Source organism: Orbicella faveolata, unplaced genomic scaffold (genome assembly GCF_042242905.1).
Source record: "Orbicella faveolata isolate gen_17 unplaced genomic scaffold, um_ofav_v1 contig_46, whole genome shotgun sequence".
NCBI classification, from domain to species: domain Eukaryota; kingdom Metazoa; phylum Cnidaria; class Anthozoa; order Scleractinia; family Merulinidae; genus Orbicella; species Orbicella faveolata.
In genome coordinates this window covers 14,567,343-14,584,094 of record NW_028301576.1, presented here as the reverse complement: position 1 = coordinate 14,584,094, position 16,752 = coordinate 14,567,343, and the positions used below count along the sequence as shown (strand labels likewise).

General features: G+C 38.6%; 2 protein-coding genes across 2 annotated transcripts; both read right to left on the bottom strand.

The window, feature by feature from the left end:
- Nucleotides 1-918: 918 nt before the first annotated feature.
- On the bottom strand, nt 919-12,405 carry LOC110054738 (snaclec coagulation factor IX/factor X-binding protein subunit B-like). The gene is made up of 7 exons (XM_089277209.1): nt 11,769-12,405; nt 11,321-11,363; nt 9,367-9,630; nt 4,838-4,944; nt 3,849-4,116; nt 3,099-3,210; nt 919-1,253 (listed from the first exon to the last, which is right to left on the bottom strand). Exons 1-4 carry the CDS (start codon nt 11,802-11,804, stop codon nt 4,868-4,870), a joined length of 420 nt encoding a protein of 139 aa, XP_089133335.1. The 5' UTR covers nt 11,805-12,405; the 3' UTR covers nt 919-1,253; nt 3,099-3,210; nt 3,849-4,116; nt 4,838-4,867.
- Nucleotides 12,406-13,917: 1,512 nt separating this feature from the next.
- Nucleotides 13,918-16,508, bottom strand: LOC110054735 (perlucin-like protein). The gene is made up of 3 exons (XM_020761091.2): nt 15,980-16,508; nt 15,297-15,408; nt 13,918-15,088 (listed from the first exon to the last, which is right to left on the bottom strand). Exons 1-3 carry the CDS (start codon nt 16,160-16,162, stop codon nt 14,700-14,702), a joined length of 684 nt encoding a protein of 227 aa, XP_020616750.2. The 5' UTR covers nt 16,163-16,508; the 3' UTR covers nt 13,918-14,699.
- Between the last annotated feature and the right edge of the window lie 244 nt (nt 16,509-16,752).

The window sequence follows — 16,752 nt, the reverse complement described above, 5'->3', positions numbered from 1 at the left end:
TAGTCAGTGGGGCAGTGAGGCTATTAGAAAGTTTTCAGATAAATACATTGTCCCCGAAAAGCTTGCGGCAGAGTATGTTGAACACCTTGCCCAGATAAAAATGCGCAAGGAGAAGAAGAAAGAGGAAACAAAAGGGAGCGAATCGAACGGCTGAACCGGGAGTACAATGACATTGACTGGGCTGGACTGTACAACTCCAATAAGCTGTCGTCCTTGAGGGTGGACGAGCTATTCTTGCACTTTTCCCATCACAAGATCACCTTCAAAGGAAAGAACGCTGAAAAGGTCGCAATGAGCAAAGCGTACATTGGCAGCTTGCTGTACGGTTCAATGGAGCGTCAACAACCTCGGCAGCCCCCGCTAAGAAATGTGCAGCAACAAGTGACCTCATCACTTTCCGAGATTGAAACTGACTCGCCCAGTGTTGCAGTAGATCGAGTTGTCGGTTCAAGCCCGAGTAGCTTAAGTAACGAATCGTCACCGGAAACTGCTTTTATACCAGAACCCCGCGCGGAAACATTACCGCCGTCAAAATATAGACGAAAGCGGGCACGGGTCGAGAGAGACAATTATGTTAGTCGGGACAAGATAGCTTTTTGATATGATATTTCGACACCTGTAAATAATTTAGATTAATCTTGACTGGTAGCTTTGCTTGTATATACAAGTTTAAGGTTTCGATACACTTTGCGTGTTTGTTAACAAATACGAGTCAACTAAGCGACAAGGAGTAATTTTTTCCTTGCCAAAAAAATCTGTGACCCTCCTCCCGTTGCGAATAAAACAGGTTTGACCCTCCCCAATTTGTAAAAAATTTACTAATGACCATCCCTTCCGAAGCCCCGGCCCACCCCTCCCCCCAATAAAAAACGTACCTTCGCTAATGTCTGTGAAAACACAAAGAAAATTACGACGGTAAAACCCTTGGAATGAGACCTTTAATAGCAATCTACGCTTTTTCTAGGTATCAAATCAGCACATCTTGAAGCTAAATATGTCCAAACATAGAAAACAAACCTTGCACTACAAAATACGTAATGGGGTCTTTTCTATTTGTTGAACATGCATGCAATGTTGTCATATTACTCAATATCATGTTTTAGTGAAGACTATTTAGGGTGTGTGAAGCTTAAGCTCCTTCTTAGTTGGACTTCGTCACTGGTGCAGGTATAACTGGTGTCATCTACAATCTTCTGTGAACATCTTGTACCACGGATGGTCATCGATACTCTGTTAGCCAGTCTTTCAAAGATCTTCATAAGTATAAACAGAAATAAATGTGAATAAATTTTAATCCCAGACAAACAATGTAGTTCCTAAACTTTCTCCTACAAGGTCCACAAGGTGGATGAAAAGGTCAAATAACAACTACGCCAACAATAAAGAGAAGGGCTATTCGACGTCAAGAATACATTTTCTCCCAGGCAGCGTCAGTATATTGTGGTAATGCCGTCTTTAAATCGCATTTAGTTTACAGTAATAGTTAAATATGAAGAAATTTTTCTAAAAACGATTCAAGTAGGAAACGTTGGTGGAAATTGTCTTTCGTGTGTCTGTTGAGTTTCAGTAGAATTATACCCGAAAACTAATGTAAATGCTGCAATCTGATTGGCTGAGCTATCATAGGGTATCAGAAATTATAGTTCACTACTAAATTTTCCATTGTCATTATTGGTAAAAACTGATCATGTGGTACGATCTCGCGCGGGACTACCGCTATTTTACAATAGACCATTTTATAGTTGTCTGCTTAGTCACCTGGCCTTCGAATGGCAGCGAGGCTTGAGGTGACCTTGTTTTGATACAGACCTTACTGCTTTATTGTGTAAATCAAGTAGTTCTTATGCTAACTAGTTGGCATTTAAATAAGAAGAGCAGAGAGGTCTGTATCAGCTCCAGCCTCGCTGTTACATTCATGGCCAGTTAACTAAGCATACAACTGTAAAATGGCCTATTCTCTACTTGCACAAATCCCATAATACACCTCTTTTACCCCCCAAAAATTGGCATAGGCATTGTTTTAGGTTTCTCTTGGGACATCTTCATGTCCCAGGAGAAATTGCAAACAATGATTATGCAAAATTTTGGGGGGTAAAAGAGGTGTATTATGGGATTTGTGCAAGTAGAGAATTAAAATAGGAGCTCGAGATGCGCTCTCGTCATGATCAATTATCACGCATAGAAGTATGGAGCTCATAATCAAATTGTTTTATTATAAATTTCCCTGTCGTTCAGAACTTAATTAAACAACAAGGAAGGTTGACGTTTTTGTTAAATAATAAGGATAATTTACAATTAATTAAACTCATAGATTCATTAAACTCTTTTTCAGCTCCTGTTCTTAGTGTAAAAAATTTTCGTTCCGCGTTTCGTTGCAACTTTTGTCTTCTCTAGAATCGCCTCGACTAGTAAAGAATCTAAAAACTCTTCACAGACACTTCTAAAATGCAAAGAAGCGACCATATGCTGCTACCAGCTATTCACTATCTACAACAGAATAGATTGTGAGTAGCGTAGAATGTTAGTACTGAAACTTGTTAACAGAATTCTACTCATATACGTATGCAAATGCTGCAATCCGACTGGCTGACCTATCTTACACTATCAACCATCAGTGTGTAGTGGCTGTAGGGAGTCCACAAAATGGCGTTTTCCCATTTTTGCGAAGTTTTGGTGGAATATGATTTTGAAAAAAAAATATTTAAATTCCTCAGAAGACTAACGGAAGGACATTTAACGTCTGTTGATGTTAAAATCTCAAAATTGTTAAAAAAAAAGCTGATTCTCGCGTACACAACTGCAAATTTCAAATGACAATTCAGTCCGCGCGATTTTCCTTAAGATAATACTACGCAGTAAAATAAGTGGGAATCGCCGTTTAAACAAAATACAGGTAGGATTCTACTAAAAACACTTCGGCCGAATCACTGAACTATCACCTCATATGCATAGAAATCGAGAGGGTCTGATAGTCTAATTGTTAAATAGAAACATGGGAAATACTATCTATCCCTCGGGCTCCAATTCCTTTCCCTTCTACCCCTGTTTTTGTGGTCAAACCAACACGACCATACCAGCAAGATGTAAAGTTTACTGACCTTGTGAGCATGTTCTATTTCTTGTCACAGGGTGTGTACAAGCACATTGCGGCGTGTTATTTTTGTCAGCAGTGAAACAAATGGTTCCATTTAAGCAAGGAGAGGAGAGACACTAAACAATGAAATCAAATAATAAAAAGTCAAGGAAAAAGGTTAAGTCTGTGTTCGAGACCAGTGGCCCATCAGGCCGGTGCTTATCTCTATCGGTATCACGAAGAGACCAGGAGTATTTCTGCTTTTTTGTATTTCTGGATAAGATGCTAGACCATCGCAGGGTTATCCCCCAACATTAAATTCGCCAGTAACACCTTGGTGGAGAGAGCCATTGTGAGAGTAAGGTGTCTTCCCCAAGAATACGTAATGAGCCCGACCAGGGGCCCGTTTCTCGAAGGTCTCCAAAATTTTTCGCACCCGAAAAGCCGTAGCAAAATCTCAAACCTTATGATTATAGAACTGTTTTATTCACATATTCTTAATATGAAGAGAGGTTATCTTCATACAAAAAGTTTCAGGCGTATACACCTCTCTATTTTTAGATACAGACTAGTTACAAAGGGCTTTCTGGGCCCGAAACGTTTCCGGGGCTTCGAGAAACGGGCGCCAGGGCTCCATCCCGCACCGTTCGATCCGGAGTCCATCGCGCTAACCATTAACCCATCGTGCCCCCAAGCAATACAAGGAATCAAATTAAATTAGAAATATTAATATACACAGCTCTTAGGTCTGGCTTATTTTGAACCAATCTCTTGCCTTTCTTGCCCTGAAGCTCCATCCCTTCCTCAGTTTCACGGTCTGGTTCCCAACGCCATACCTCAGAACTTGGCAGGAATGACGAAGGACGAATCTTGATCTCCGAGATTGTACGAGTTGCACATTCCATCCAGAATGCACAGCATTTGACATTCTTGATCAGTTGAAACTGACTGACTTGAAGCAATGAATCCTTCAAGGATACGATCTTTAATTGTTTGGGAAAAGACGACTTGTTCTAGTCGCTCACCTGACTGACAATATCCATCTAGAGAAAATAATAAAAAAAAAACAAGTTAAGGTTGAGGAATGATTACGGTGTTGGAGAAAATGTAGAAACAGAAACAAGGCTTTATAATCGAAGACTCCATGTCAACTCTTCCGAATTATCAGGGATTCTCCCAAATACCTCAGGGCTCTCCCGATCTCCCGCACGGGACACAAAATCTCCCGTATGCGAAGTAAAGCGTTTTCCACTCTTTGGGCAATGCTGAGGGATATTTAATCTTAGAGTTAACGCGGTATTTCTGTGGTTGAATCGGCAGATGTCAGTTCCGTGCTACATTTTTGGAGCTTGAGGCGAGGTAATCTCCCGAATTGTGCATCGGTCTGTGACAACTTTTTGAAAGAAATCGAGTTATAAGCTTGATTGAGAGCAGGTTTCAGGGACGGATCAAGAATTTTTCTTAGGAGGGGTGCACCACTAAGGAATGGCGTAACTGACTGACGAGGTAAACAAATTTTAAAAGCGAACATGTCATCTCAGGGGAAGGGGGTGCGCACCCCCTGCACCCTCCCCCAAGATCGGCCCCTGGGTTTTGTGCGTGGTGAATGCTTTCGTGCCTTAATGATACCAAGAATTATGCGGGCGGTAGCACTAGCTCCTGGTATATTTAACAACGACACATTGGCTAAGGGCCAGAGGTTTTGCAAAGTACTGTTCTTTGCCATCCATTGAATTTTCAGTGGTAATAAGACGATCGGCTCACCGGAGGCTGTTGGCTTTGAGATCGCACTGATTAGTAAACTGACGAATACTTTTTCCACAACGTGCATAATGGTTTTCTAGTTGGACGGCCAACAAAGTGAATCCAACCTGTAAGTAGACAAAATACAAATTTATCTTAGCCATGCCTTAGCAAAGGGGAAAACGTCAGTGATACTCTGTTGTCAATCAGCTGACGAAAGCTGAACCAGTTCTCTTCATATTAATCTTCAGTTTGTTTTTAAATTAATAAAATAAATAAAGTAGTCCAATGCAAAAAAGGAATATCAAGTAACCTTGGCTTGCTGATTGATATTTTGAAAGAGAAATCTTCATGTGCTTGCCACGTGCAAGAGTCCCCTAGGAAAAGCTTTATCCAAAAATGTAGACACAGGGTTTATTTTATGAAGCTAACGTTATCAGACCTCAGTCAAAAATACTGCTAACTCTGAAAATAAGCTCTGTGCTTATTGTTTGCACAGAAGAAATTTTTGGTGGACAAATTGCTAGGATCAGCCTGCCTAAGCTGTACTTGTAGTATCATAATTAATCAACAAGGTCCTTGTCGAGTATTCATAAATTAGATCAATGATCTGGCTGAAACTTCTAAACAAAATTGCATGAACAAACGTTTAAAGAAGTAGCAACATCGGAAAGTAATGTTAAAGATCCGTTGATAAATTCTACAGCACTTTGAATCAATCAAAAAACGGAAATAGACTATCCCAAACGTTTTCTTGATTTTAATGTTCGGCTGTCATCCACAAAAACACAAGACCGTAGAATTTAGCATAAAAATACGAAAAATGTTTCCTTTTCCCCCCCTCCAGAGCACGGCTATACATTGTAGCTTAATAAAATTTTCACGTTTTATAGGCATTTGTTTGTCTTGTTTGCATGCCAGTTGTAGAGGTTAAATATTGTGCATATTTTCGTCCTAATGCAAAAAACACAATTTCACAATTCTGGGAGAGCAATATTGGGCGACATTCAAGTTTGGTAGCTTCCCAAAGTTTGTTTCAAATTCTTTTATATAAAAAGCCACTCTCCTTTCGCGACACTCTATGTTGCAAAATTTCTCGTTAAAAGGGAATAGTTCAAAAGTTATTTGAGGTTAATTGTTTACTAGTTCGAGAAAGACTCTGCAAAATGACATTTGAGATCTACCTTCTCAAATTTGCTTTTAATTTTAACTCCATATTTTTCCTTTGCACTTTCAGCAAAGAGTTCAGAAAATACATGTACAAACTATGCCTTTAATTTTACAGGGTAACGCAGGAATCGTAAAATACCGACACTCTCTACATTTTAAATTGTCGTTTTGCAAATTTATCGTTTTAGGTAATACATACCTCCAAGCTCTTTTCTAAATAGGTGTTGTGAGAAATTATGATAGCATCAAGTTCATAATTAAAGACATCTGCCAGCAACTCTTTTAGAACAACATTATTCAAAGAAATGTCCCGAGCTTTGTCTAATGACTAGACTGCTTTTGAGTTTCCTAGATCCTTTGTTAAACACTTGTTTATGTCTTCGCAAAGTCTGTATTTCGTTTGGTCGGTATTCTTCGGCCTTATGATCTTTTTACGCTGTAGTTTGAATTACGTCACGACGTACATGGCCACGATTACGTTCATGTTTCCTTAGCTTATTTAAATTTCACCAAGCGTCAAGTTTCTTGCTTCATTAAATATTAAGATTAAACGAAAGGTTGATGAAGGCTTAACTCGAAAATTTTCATGAATATTGTGTTCTACATGTTTATTGCTTTATGGTTTTTATTGTAAACGATTTGTTCACTCCTGCCGAAAGCACTTATCCAACCTTGCATTTGTTAATATTGGCAATGAATATTGCTAATAATTAACATGTGGAAGCATTAAGTTGAACTCCTTGAGTTACGTATATTTCTCTTTCCAGTAGTTTTTCAAACTTTTGCACATCTCGGACTACATGTGTATCGGGTTCTTATCAGATTGCCAGATTACTGCGTGTTGAACGTCTTGAGTACTTGAATATAAAGTTGCTGAAATTTAACATTCGATTTCATTTTCGTGGTATTCCATGCTTCACAGATACACCTGCAAGTAATACGCTGCTAGCCCTTAATCAATATGGCTTGCGTTTTTAAACTTTTTTCTCCTTTTCGTTTAAAAACGTTTTGTCTGTTTTGTTTGACTTTTCGCGAGGAAAAAATGTCACAATTTCATTTTCATTCGAGAGAAAGAGCACACTAAAAGCCCCGCTGGAGTGAAATGTATACAGGTTGAAGACTTGTTCTTGGTTAATTATTCATCAAAAAAGAAATACAAAAGAAATACTTTTTGAATTAGGCCTCATAAAAACTGCCTGTTTTTGAAATCTATTTACAAGTTAAATTTGTGGTTCTTTTGGAAGTCTAAACATTTACAGAAGAAACGAGCATCTTGAAAGTTTTTTGGAATAAAATACCCTATTTCAAATTTTTACTTAAACTTAATTTTGGCTTAGTTTGGCGACTCCTAGTTTTCACGACCTTACAGAGTCTTGAACTAATTTCTTCGCTCAAAACACTTATTTTCGTTTTGCATGACGTCAAATGTTCCACATGAAAAAGTTTCGCCTGAAAGGGAATGTTAGTAAACTTGTGTAAGTATTATTCGAAGCAGTTCGCAGATGCAAATAACTTATTCGAAACAGCTCGCAGAAAGACCTTTGCAGTATGTGACGACGGCGATCCTACTGTAATGTAAAATTGTAAAAGAACTTTCAAATCTTCTACTATATATCTTACCGTAAATTGAGCTGATTCAATGAAAACCGCTTTATAGTCCTTCGTTCTTTTGTTGCATGATTTAGAAACTAAGCACTATGATCTTGGATATATATCCATTTATGAGACGGTTAAAATAGACCGTAAAAGGTAATAAGATTAACTCATTAACATTGACAAAAAATGACGGAGATAACTAATACCCTGTCCAATGACTTGCTCAAAATTTCATCAAGTTTTTCTTTTTCCAATCGCTGAAAGACAGAGGGCAAAATATGACGCAGAGACTGAAACCTCTAATGGTACTCTTTGTATTGGCCAAAATGTTGTTTTAGACATGTGCTTTCAAGACCCAAGGCCCGCGAAGGTATTCACTCGGCAGCTAAGCTGTATTCGTGACTGGCAGGGGTAAGCGCTCATGTCCAAACTCTTAACCATTTATGTACCATTTATTTAAAAGAAAAGGTAACTAGTCCACGTAACATCCCCTGCGAAACAAAATACATGTTTGGCTGTGCGGAGAGCTCGGGCGCTTTCCATTCAACCAAAATTCCCGAAAATTTCAAAACGGGGAAAACTGGTACAAGAATTCCCCGGGAAAGTTTTCCAGAAAATCCGGAAATTGTTAAATTTCCTGAAAGCGAACCATTCAACCGAAAATTCAGGAATTCTGGGAGCAAAAACAAACCAAACGGATACTTCCGGAAACAAATTTTCGAAAATTCGGGTACTCTTCGAGAGGTTCTTCTTCTCCGGAAAATCCGTAAAATGCTATTTCAGTCGTCACTGAAAATTTTCGGAAATTCAAACCAGAATATTCATCCAATGGAAAGCACCCTTGGTGTCTGTTCTATGGAATCTTATCACCTGAAGTCAAGAGACTTGGCACCACTAATTCGTCAAGAAACACTTCATTGTAGATTGACCACCGTGTAAAATTTAATGACTTTAATGGGCCTTTATTGTCACGTTTTATCTGCTGCATATTCTAGTAATTAAGTTCGTTCCAAACCTTGGTACGATTTTGCAACCGAGTAGTCCTACAGTAACTTGATAGAGTAAGAGAATAAGTCGGTTGGAATAAGTTCCATCGGCTGCGGAACGTGACAGTGACAGCTGCTGCAAATTATATATCACGTGCAAAATATTTACAAATTAATGCATGTGACCAGAGAAATCCTTCTGAAATTCTGCCCTGATAAGTACTAAGAATGAAATGAAAATGAGTACTACCAAGATGTAATATTTTCCTAGTCAGTCCTTAATGAACTGTGTAAGAAAGAACAGAAACAGAAATGTCATATTTAATTTGTCGTTTTTATCTCCAAACAAAAACAAACTTAACTTTCTAAACCGAATCTTGTCATCTACAGGCAGAATTTTTAACGCTATTTTCTTAACTATTTTGTGAAACTGTAAAATTTAAACACGCTAGTCGTTGATATATTTGCAGTATTCTGTTAGAATTAGAAAACACAAAAAAACCTGTCATATTTCAATTAGTTTTGCCATCGCTCACTAGTTAATTTGGATTTGGCGGATTTCTGGACTCAGAAGCAGAAGAGTGAGCAAAATAAATGGGAATTAAGCCTCGATCTAAAATACTCTAAAACACGAAAACAACAGCAACAACAACAACAACCAAAAAAAAAAAAAAAACGTTTCACATGTCGTGTATTTGCAGACATAAGGCCTGGTGTCATCGCACTTTATGTCGTGGAAACCATGTTTCTGTACGTACTCTCCACAGTTTTCCTTCTCACCGCCATCTGGATGCTTACCATGCCACAGCGGGTCAAGCTTTGGGAGGCTTCCATCCATCCACACCCATCGCCCCTCTTCTGCGATGTCTGTCATACCCACGAACACTTCTTCACCTTTTGCTAGAAGTGTGTCGAGGAAATCTAGCTCGTCTGAGTCCTCAATGGAGACCAATCCGGCACCTTCACTGATGCAGCTCATATTAGCTTTGTAAAAATTCAAACCTTCATCGAAGATCTTATAGCAAAACCTGTTGTATTCTGTCCAGCCAGTCTTGCAGAGATCTGTCGGATAAAGAGGAAGAATTAGCCACCAATAGCAAACGATACTGGCCAATTTGACAGGCTTTCGAAGAACTTGCGAACTCTCTCTAAGGCCCCGTCCACACGTATAGGGATATTTTTGAATCCGCAACTTTTTCTTTCCGGATACAGTTTCCGTCCGCAGGCATCCGGCGAATTCGGCAGTGAATCCGCATAATTTTGAATCCGCTCCCCAGAGTGGAAAAAAATAAATCCGCAACGAATCCGATAACGTGTGGATGGTGAATCCGGATATTTTCGAATCCGATGACGTAGCAAATTCGTGTCCGGTCTCTCACCAAACAATAAAACAATATGGCGGCACAACGTTTAGGCCTAGTTTCTCTAAAGTGAATCCGGATACCATCGGGTGCGTGTGGACAGGCGAATTCGATTTGAATACGCTACCTGAGGACGAGGAAATGTTTTAATCCGGAAAGAAAAAGTTGCGGATTCAAAAATATCCGGATACGTGTGGACGGGGTTTAAAGCTGAAAGTTCGCCGTGGGGGGGAGGGGAGGGGGAAATTAGTAGCTGCGTTTCATGTTGTCATTTATCGAACGTTTCAAGAAACAAACAAGTTAATTTCAGCAGGTCCAAAAGACCACGTTCGAAGGTTGTGATTGGAACTCAAGGTTTCAGTCCATATTCTTAGCTTCGTTTCTGTCAAGCTCCCTTTGCTTATTGCCGTAGTTATGGTGGATGGCAGAGCTAAACGTAGTTGCTTAATAACTGAGGGTTGACTTTCAAAATTGGTGTGATTAAAAGACAGTGATAAAAAACAGGTATAGTTATCCGCTCTTTGCGTAACTAGCGTGTTTTAAGTTGTTCGTATGACTTGTATTTTGTGGGTAAATTTACGCACAAGTGTAGAGGAGCTTTTTGAAAGTTAGGCTGAAGTTTTCTTCTGGCAAATAAAAAGAGTCTTAGCCGGCTATTTTGGTTTCTCCGTAACTGTTTGGAATGGTACTCTTTGCTTACAGTTATATGTGAAACCCTGTAATACTATTTCTATTGCATATTTAAAAAATATTTAGGGTGGTATGCGCGCTCTCATTGGCAAATAGGTGCGTTTAGATGAGAGTATGTAAACACGGTTGTGACATTAAATATTTATTATTTAAGAAACAGAAAACATGTTCCATGTTTCTATTGAGTTATAGAAATACGAGTGGAAGTTTAGGAGAGCGAAAAAATGCCGTGGGAACACGAGCCGACCGGCGAGTTTCCCCACAGCTTTCTCGAGTTCTATCAAACTTTCACGATTTTAGATAAAGATGAAGTTTTTAACGACTAGTAGATTTATACTAAAATAATTACATTATTCGCTCTCGATTTCTATGCGTGACGTTAACTATCGCGCGATAGATTTCTCGAGCTCATAATCTAAGTATTAAATAGAAACACGATTTCTAACCAATCAGCGCCCGTATTTTCTTTGGGCTATTTTTTAATAAGCAAAAGAGGACTTTTCCTGCGTTTATATAGCCCCATCTAAGCACTTGCGCGGTTGGGAGAATTCTCGACAGTTATACAGCCCCTCGACTGCGTCTCGAATTCTGCTAACCCCCAAGTGTTTCAATGAGGCTATGTAAACACGGAAAAAATCCACTGTTGCTTAAATATATGCCAGATCCTGATGTTTTCCTTTGTAGCGAATTTTTCAAAATACCTTTTGAGTTTGACTCGCTGTCTCTACAGCTGGAATCATCTCCCTGAAAAAAAAATTAAAGAATACTACTTGAACAAGGAATCAACTGAGAAGAACTCATGATCTGTCTACTTGGCCCATTTTGCAAACAAAATACGATCGAGAACTTTCCTCGATTTGCAATTCTCTGGCTGGTTATAGTCGGAACCATTCACACACCAGGTTGGTAATTTATAGCAAAATGAGATCATTATTCTTAGGTTCCATGAACCACTTGCATTGTTTCTACTTCTTCTGAACAATACAATACAGTAGCTCCTTTGCAATTTAAATTCCATGACTTTTCATCTGCATGGACTGATAACTCACCGGTTACCATTTCTATTAACAAATAACAAACAAACCGAAAAAACTACTAAAAATACTAGTTATCGCAAACAGCTGTGACAGATTAGCACGACACACGTACCTTGCCTTCTCTTATCTGCTGAAATACAAAACCCATCGTGGAAATAAGAGAGCTGTGCCTGTCGCATAACCTTTAAACGCCACAGATATTCAGTTCACACAAACCACTGGCGCCTGCTGATCTCTCGTAGTTGTACGAAATGCATCTTGGTTCATCATGACAGACCTGAATACAGTTGAACCAGTCTCTGGCGTGTAACTGTTGAAAAACATGGCCAACCAAAACTTGGTTGTTTTCTGTGATCGGTTGAAATGCCAGTATTTTGGGTTGTTTTGAAAATTGTAGAAGTAAACCAAGATAAATGAAATTCTTAAACATTATCAAGCAGCGGACTTTTTACTCTTTTTTTCGGATATAAACACGGCTGACATTACCGTCGGTTACTAGTAATGTTTAATGCATCGAAAAGAAAATGGATTTGTTACGAATTTGCGTTGCTATTTAAATATTTGTCCAGTATTGACTTCTGTAGCTTAACAGTGCCCAAGTTAACAGATCGGTGCTGACTCTGTTTGTTTTCTGAAATTGAGCTCTTTCACCTGTCTCCTGTTTTGGCGACTTGTACTCAATTTTAAAGCAGCTCAGTCACGATATTTTGAGTTATTTCAACCACGTACAAAATTACCTTTAAATTGAAGGAAATCTAAATATAGTAGTTTACTAAGATAGAAAAATATCAGATAGATAATAATAAACCATAAAGGAACATGGATGGCTAAACATAGAGAATATTAACACGGATTACAAACGACGAACTTAATAAAATTTAGGCTGAACTTTTCAAGATTCGCAAACCGTGACTTAGCTCCTTTGACATTCTTTGTTCGACAAAACTAAGCCTTGGACTCCGTGAGTCAAAAAATAGGTATTTATGTAAATGCTTACCACATTTGTTCGCAAACAAATAGACGTTCTCTGAGGCTCTTTTTGTAAATGGAACACAATAAAATTTAATATATAAATATCTGTGGACAAAAGAAAAAGATACAGACGAAACAATATCAGAGAGAGGAACCTCACGTACCACAACATGGGTGTTTGCTTGAAATCTATAATTATTACGTTTATTTACACTCTTACACCTAGCAAAACTTATCTATGGTCAGCAATAAATAAAAAGTGAACCCCCTTGATACGACTTTTGGTTTCCAACACGAATATATGGCCCTTTTAGAAAGCTTTCCCATGGCACGAAGCTTGGCGCTAAACGTGAAAGCATCGTACATGAGAAAGTTTTTGCAAAATTTTCTATCTTCGTTGTTCGTAGGCTATATCAACTTGCTTTCGCAGTCATAAACGTCCTCATTGTTCCCTTCTGATTTGTTGTTATTTCTGTTGAGACTCCACCGTGGACACCATTATTTTGTAGATAATTTGCACATTATGTGATATTTTTTACTTAGCGGCCTTCACTTGGGGGCTTTTTAACCGCGCGCCCTGTTCCTTGTGACGTCATGAGTCGTGGTTTGCGAAAAGCGACACAGAGAGTATAAAATAAGGTGTTTTTCAATCAACGCCCTCTTCACCTCTATGTGAGATTTCGTGCTGAAAGTTGGTCGGATTACCCAGTTTGAGGTGCTATTAGTATTCGTATCGAATATTTTTTGATAAAACAAAAATAACAAATGTTCAAACGAGTGTATAGTGGATTGTTTATACTACGCAGTGACTATAATCGCGGCAGCTGGGAACGATGTTACCGGATTTTCGACGGAAAGCGCTAGCTAGCGTTATTTAAATCTCTTGAGAGTATCTTATGTTCCTTTGGAAATGGTAAGCGATTGATAAAGTCATTTTGGTTGTCAAGTAGACGTATTATTGGAGGTTGAGCTGTGTCCGACTTTAAAAATTCATGGGCAGATTGAAAGTTGGAAAACATTACAGAATTTCGACGGAGATACTAGTTTAAATTTTGTAAGAGTATTTGATGTTTATTAAGAAATAGTAGACGATTGTGAATACTGTTTGGGCGTTGCTGTGGATGAACGTTTCTCGGATTGGTTATGCACCTGTGCTAACAAAACATTCAGTGTGATCTATTGTTAGCTGCAAGGTGCTTACGATGAAGGCTATTTTCTCAGCTGTGTAAATGCACGGTATATGACATATGCAGAATCTGTATCCAGCAAAGGTACACAGGCACACAATCTGTGCTGAAATGATTAGTTTATTTTGCTTTCTCAACAAAGGTGCTTAAATATTAAATCAGCATACCTGTCTGTTAAAACACGACAGGAGTTTGGGAAACTGTTTTAATTCTTGTGAAAATTATTCATGAAAATAACTCATTCTGTCCAGTTACAAAGGACGCAAACAAACCAGTGAAATAATCAAAACTTAAAGAGAATACATGTAGCTGACGCGAAGCGAGGGAATACGCATGCCAGCCAGCCACGATTGCTTTTGATTTTAGTTCTGATTGGGCTACAAAGCAGCACAATGTTTTCAAGCCAAGCGCGTAGTTAAGTTATGCCGAACCAAAGCAAACGTAAATTACTTTTGACAGTCAAGTGAAAAGTGCTATGTTGTAAGCAACCAAGGCTATTATAAGCTGCATACAACCAAAGTTCTCCGAGAAGAAAATGCCCAAAGGCAAAATTTAGAGAGCCGGAATTCCTTGCTTCGCTTTAGCTACAGGGAGGGGGTGTTTATAAGATAAGGGCGAGTGGTGGTTTAATATTAAGGTATTTGTGAAGGGTTTGACTCCCAGTCTACACTTTGCTCATGTCCTGAAATGAATTGTACAATTACAAACCGCGCGGGAAAATCCAATTCGTTTACTTTTAATAACAAGTCAAGATTTTGTGTCGACGTTTGCTTCCGAAACAAAAAAAAGATACTTTCAATGTTGTGTACTTAAGATGAAAATTAAGGTGAACCATGTAACAATATTTTTATATAATGTAAAATCAAACAATACAGTAGAAAGTTTCACATGTCGTGTAAGGAGTATTTGCAGACATAAGACCTGCTTTCACCGCACTCAATGTCATGGAAGCCATGGTTTTCCACGTACTCTCCACAGTTTTCCCTCTCACCGCCATCTGGATGCTTACCATGCCACAGCGGGTCCAGCCTGGGAACGCTTCCATCCATCCACACCCATCGCCCCTCCTCTGCAATGTCTGTCATTCCCACGAACACCTTTTCACCGTCCTCTAGAATGGTATCTAGGAAATAACGCTCGGCGAAGTCTTTAACAGAAACTAATCCAGCTCCTACGCTGATGCAGCTCGAATTAGCCTGGTAAAAGTTTTCTTTTGTGCGGAAAACTTTATAACAAGAAAGTTTGTTCGGTGCCCAGCCAGCCTTACAAGTATCTGGAAAATAGCGTAAAAATACTTCACTACGAAACTCGTTTGTTGGAAATCCGGTTAATTCTAATCGAGGATCACATCGTTTAAACGTTGCACTGCAATTTATTCTTTATGCATTCCTTGTGATTAATTGAAATTTCAGGTTAATCATCAATTTTTGAATTTTAGAAACTGACACTTATTCGGGAAAATTATGTTGAACTTTACTTACTCAGTTCAGCGCATGTCTTTCCTTTCCAGCCGTCTGGGCAAGCGCATCTCGAAGTGCTACCTACATCAATAGAGTAGCAGATGCCAGCGTTCTCGCAGGGAGAGGAAAGGCACTGAATCAAATTGTATGCAAAAAAGACGGTTGTTTAAATTCAACTCTTAATGTAATCCGTAGAACTAGTTTTCAGACTTTCCAGTAAGGACCGAACGTTTAAGGTTAATAAATTGTTTATTATATGGCCTTTTGCTTCGTTTTTGCAGAATTAGCCAATCAGAGTGCACGTTACATGGGCAACAAACACAAGCCATATAACAAGCTTATAATAAAAACAGGCTGATCTTCTCATCTTTTGTGCATCTGCAGTTTTTGTTCCAAACATTTTGAGGAGAATTTTAAAGGTCACTGCCACTTTAAATGACGTCAATTACTCGCTGAAGACACTCTTGAATTAAGAAATCATAGCAATGGTATTTTCAAAATTTCTTCAAACATCGCTCACCGCGAAGAGTTTCCTCTTCACACCAATATAAGTCCGAGGGCTAAATTACTCGTCAGGACACTCTGTAGAATAGTGCGTAGCCATTGAACAGCTTCTTGATTATAAAATGTAAATTTATTGGCACTTTTAAAACTGTCCGCTTAATGAAGGATATAAACTTTGAAACAATGCAAGCCTTATTTACCTTTCTTGCTCTGAAGCTCCACCCCTTCTTGCGCTTAAGACTATACTTTAGAACACCAAACCTCAAGATCTGACAGATGTAACGGAACGATTCATCGCGAGGGCCCAAATTGAAGGTGTCACACTTCATGCTAAGGATACAGGCCATTTGACATTCTTTATCGCTTGAGACAAGTTTGGTCATGACAATAGGGCCTGCCAAGACATAGTTCTCTATTCGTTTGCTAAAGACAACTTGCTGAGGACGATCACTTTTGCACGTGCCATCTGAAAGTGGAATCAGGTTATTTGTTGTTGTAGTTTAGCTGAATTTTGCACAACGCCTGTTATGACCACATCAAAGGCTGGAAAAAAATTTCTTTGCTACTTATATTAGGTGCAAAATTTGAATATTTAACACTAACCTATTGCATTTACAAAGTGAGGCACACGGCAAATGTACAACAATTCTTATAGTAACACGTTTAAAGGTTGATCTTCCCTTCTAAAATTATTCTGAATTAAGAAAAAATAGTCTTCTAGGTGTTTTTAAAATAAAGCTCTGACCACAGACATACCACTTTTAACTGGAGGAGAATTGTACAGTAGGAAGACAGCGACAAACTTCACGCGCCAACAACAAATCATCGCTTGTTAAATTGTCAAATGAAACGAATATTCATCACTCCATCAATGATGTGTGTGAATGATTTAGCGACTTACTGAAAAGTCGCCAAACTTGGAGTTATAAATAATTAAGTGTAAAACTGAATTGATGCAGAATAGAATTTTGCA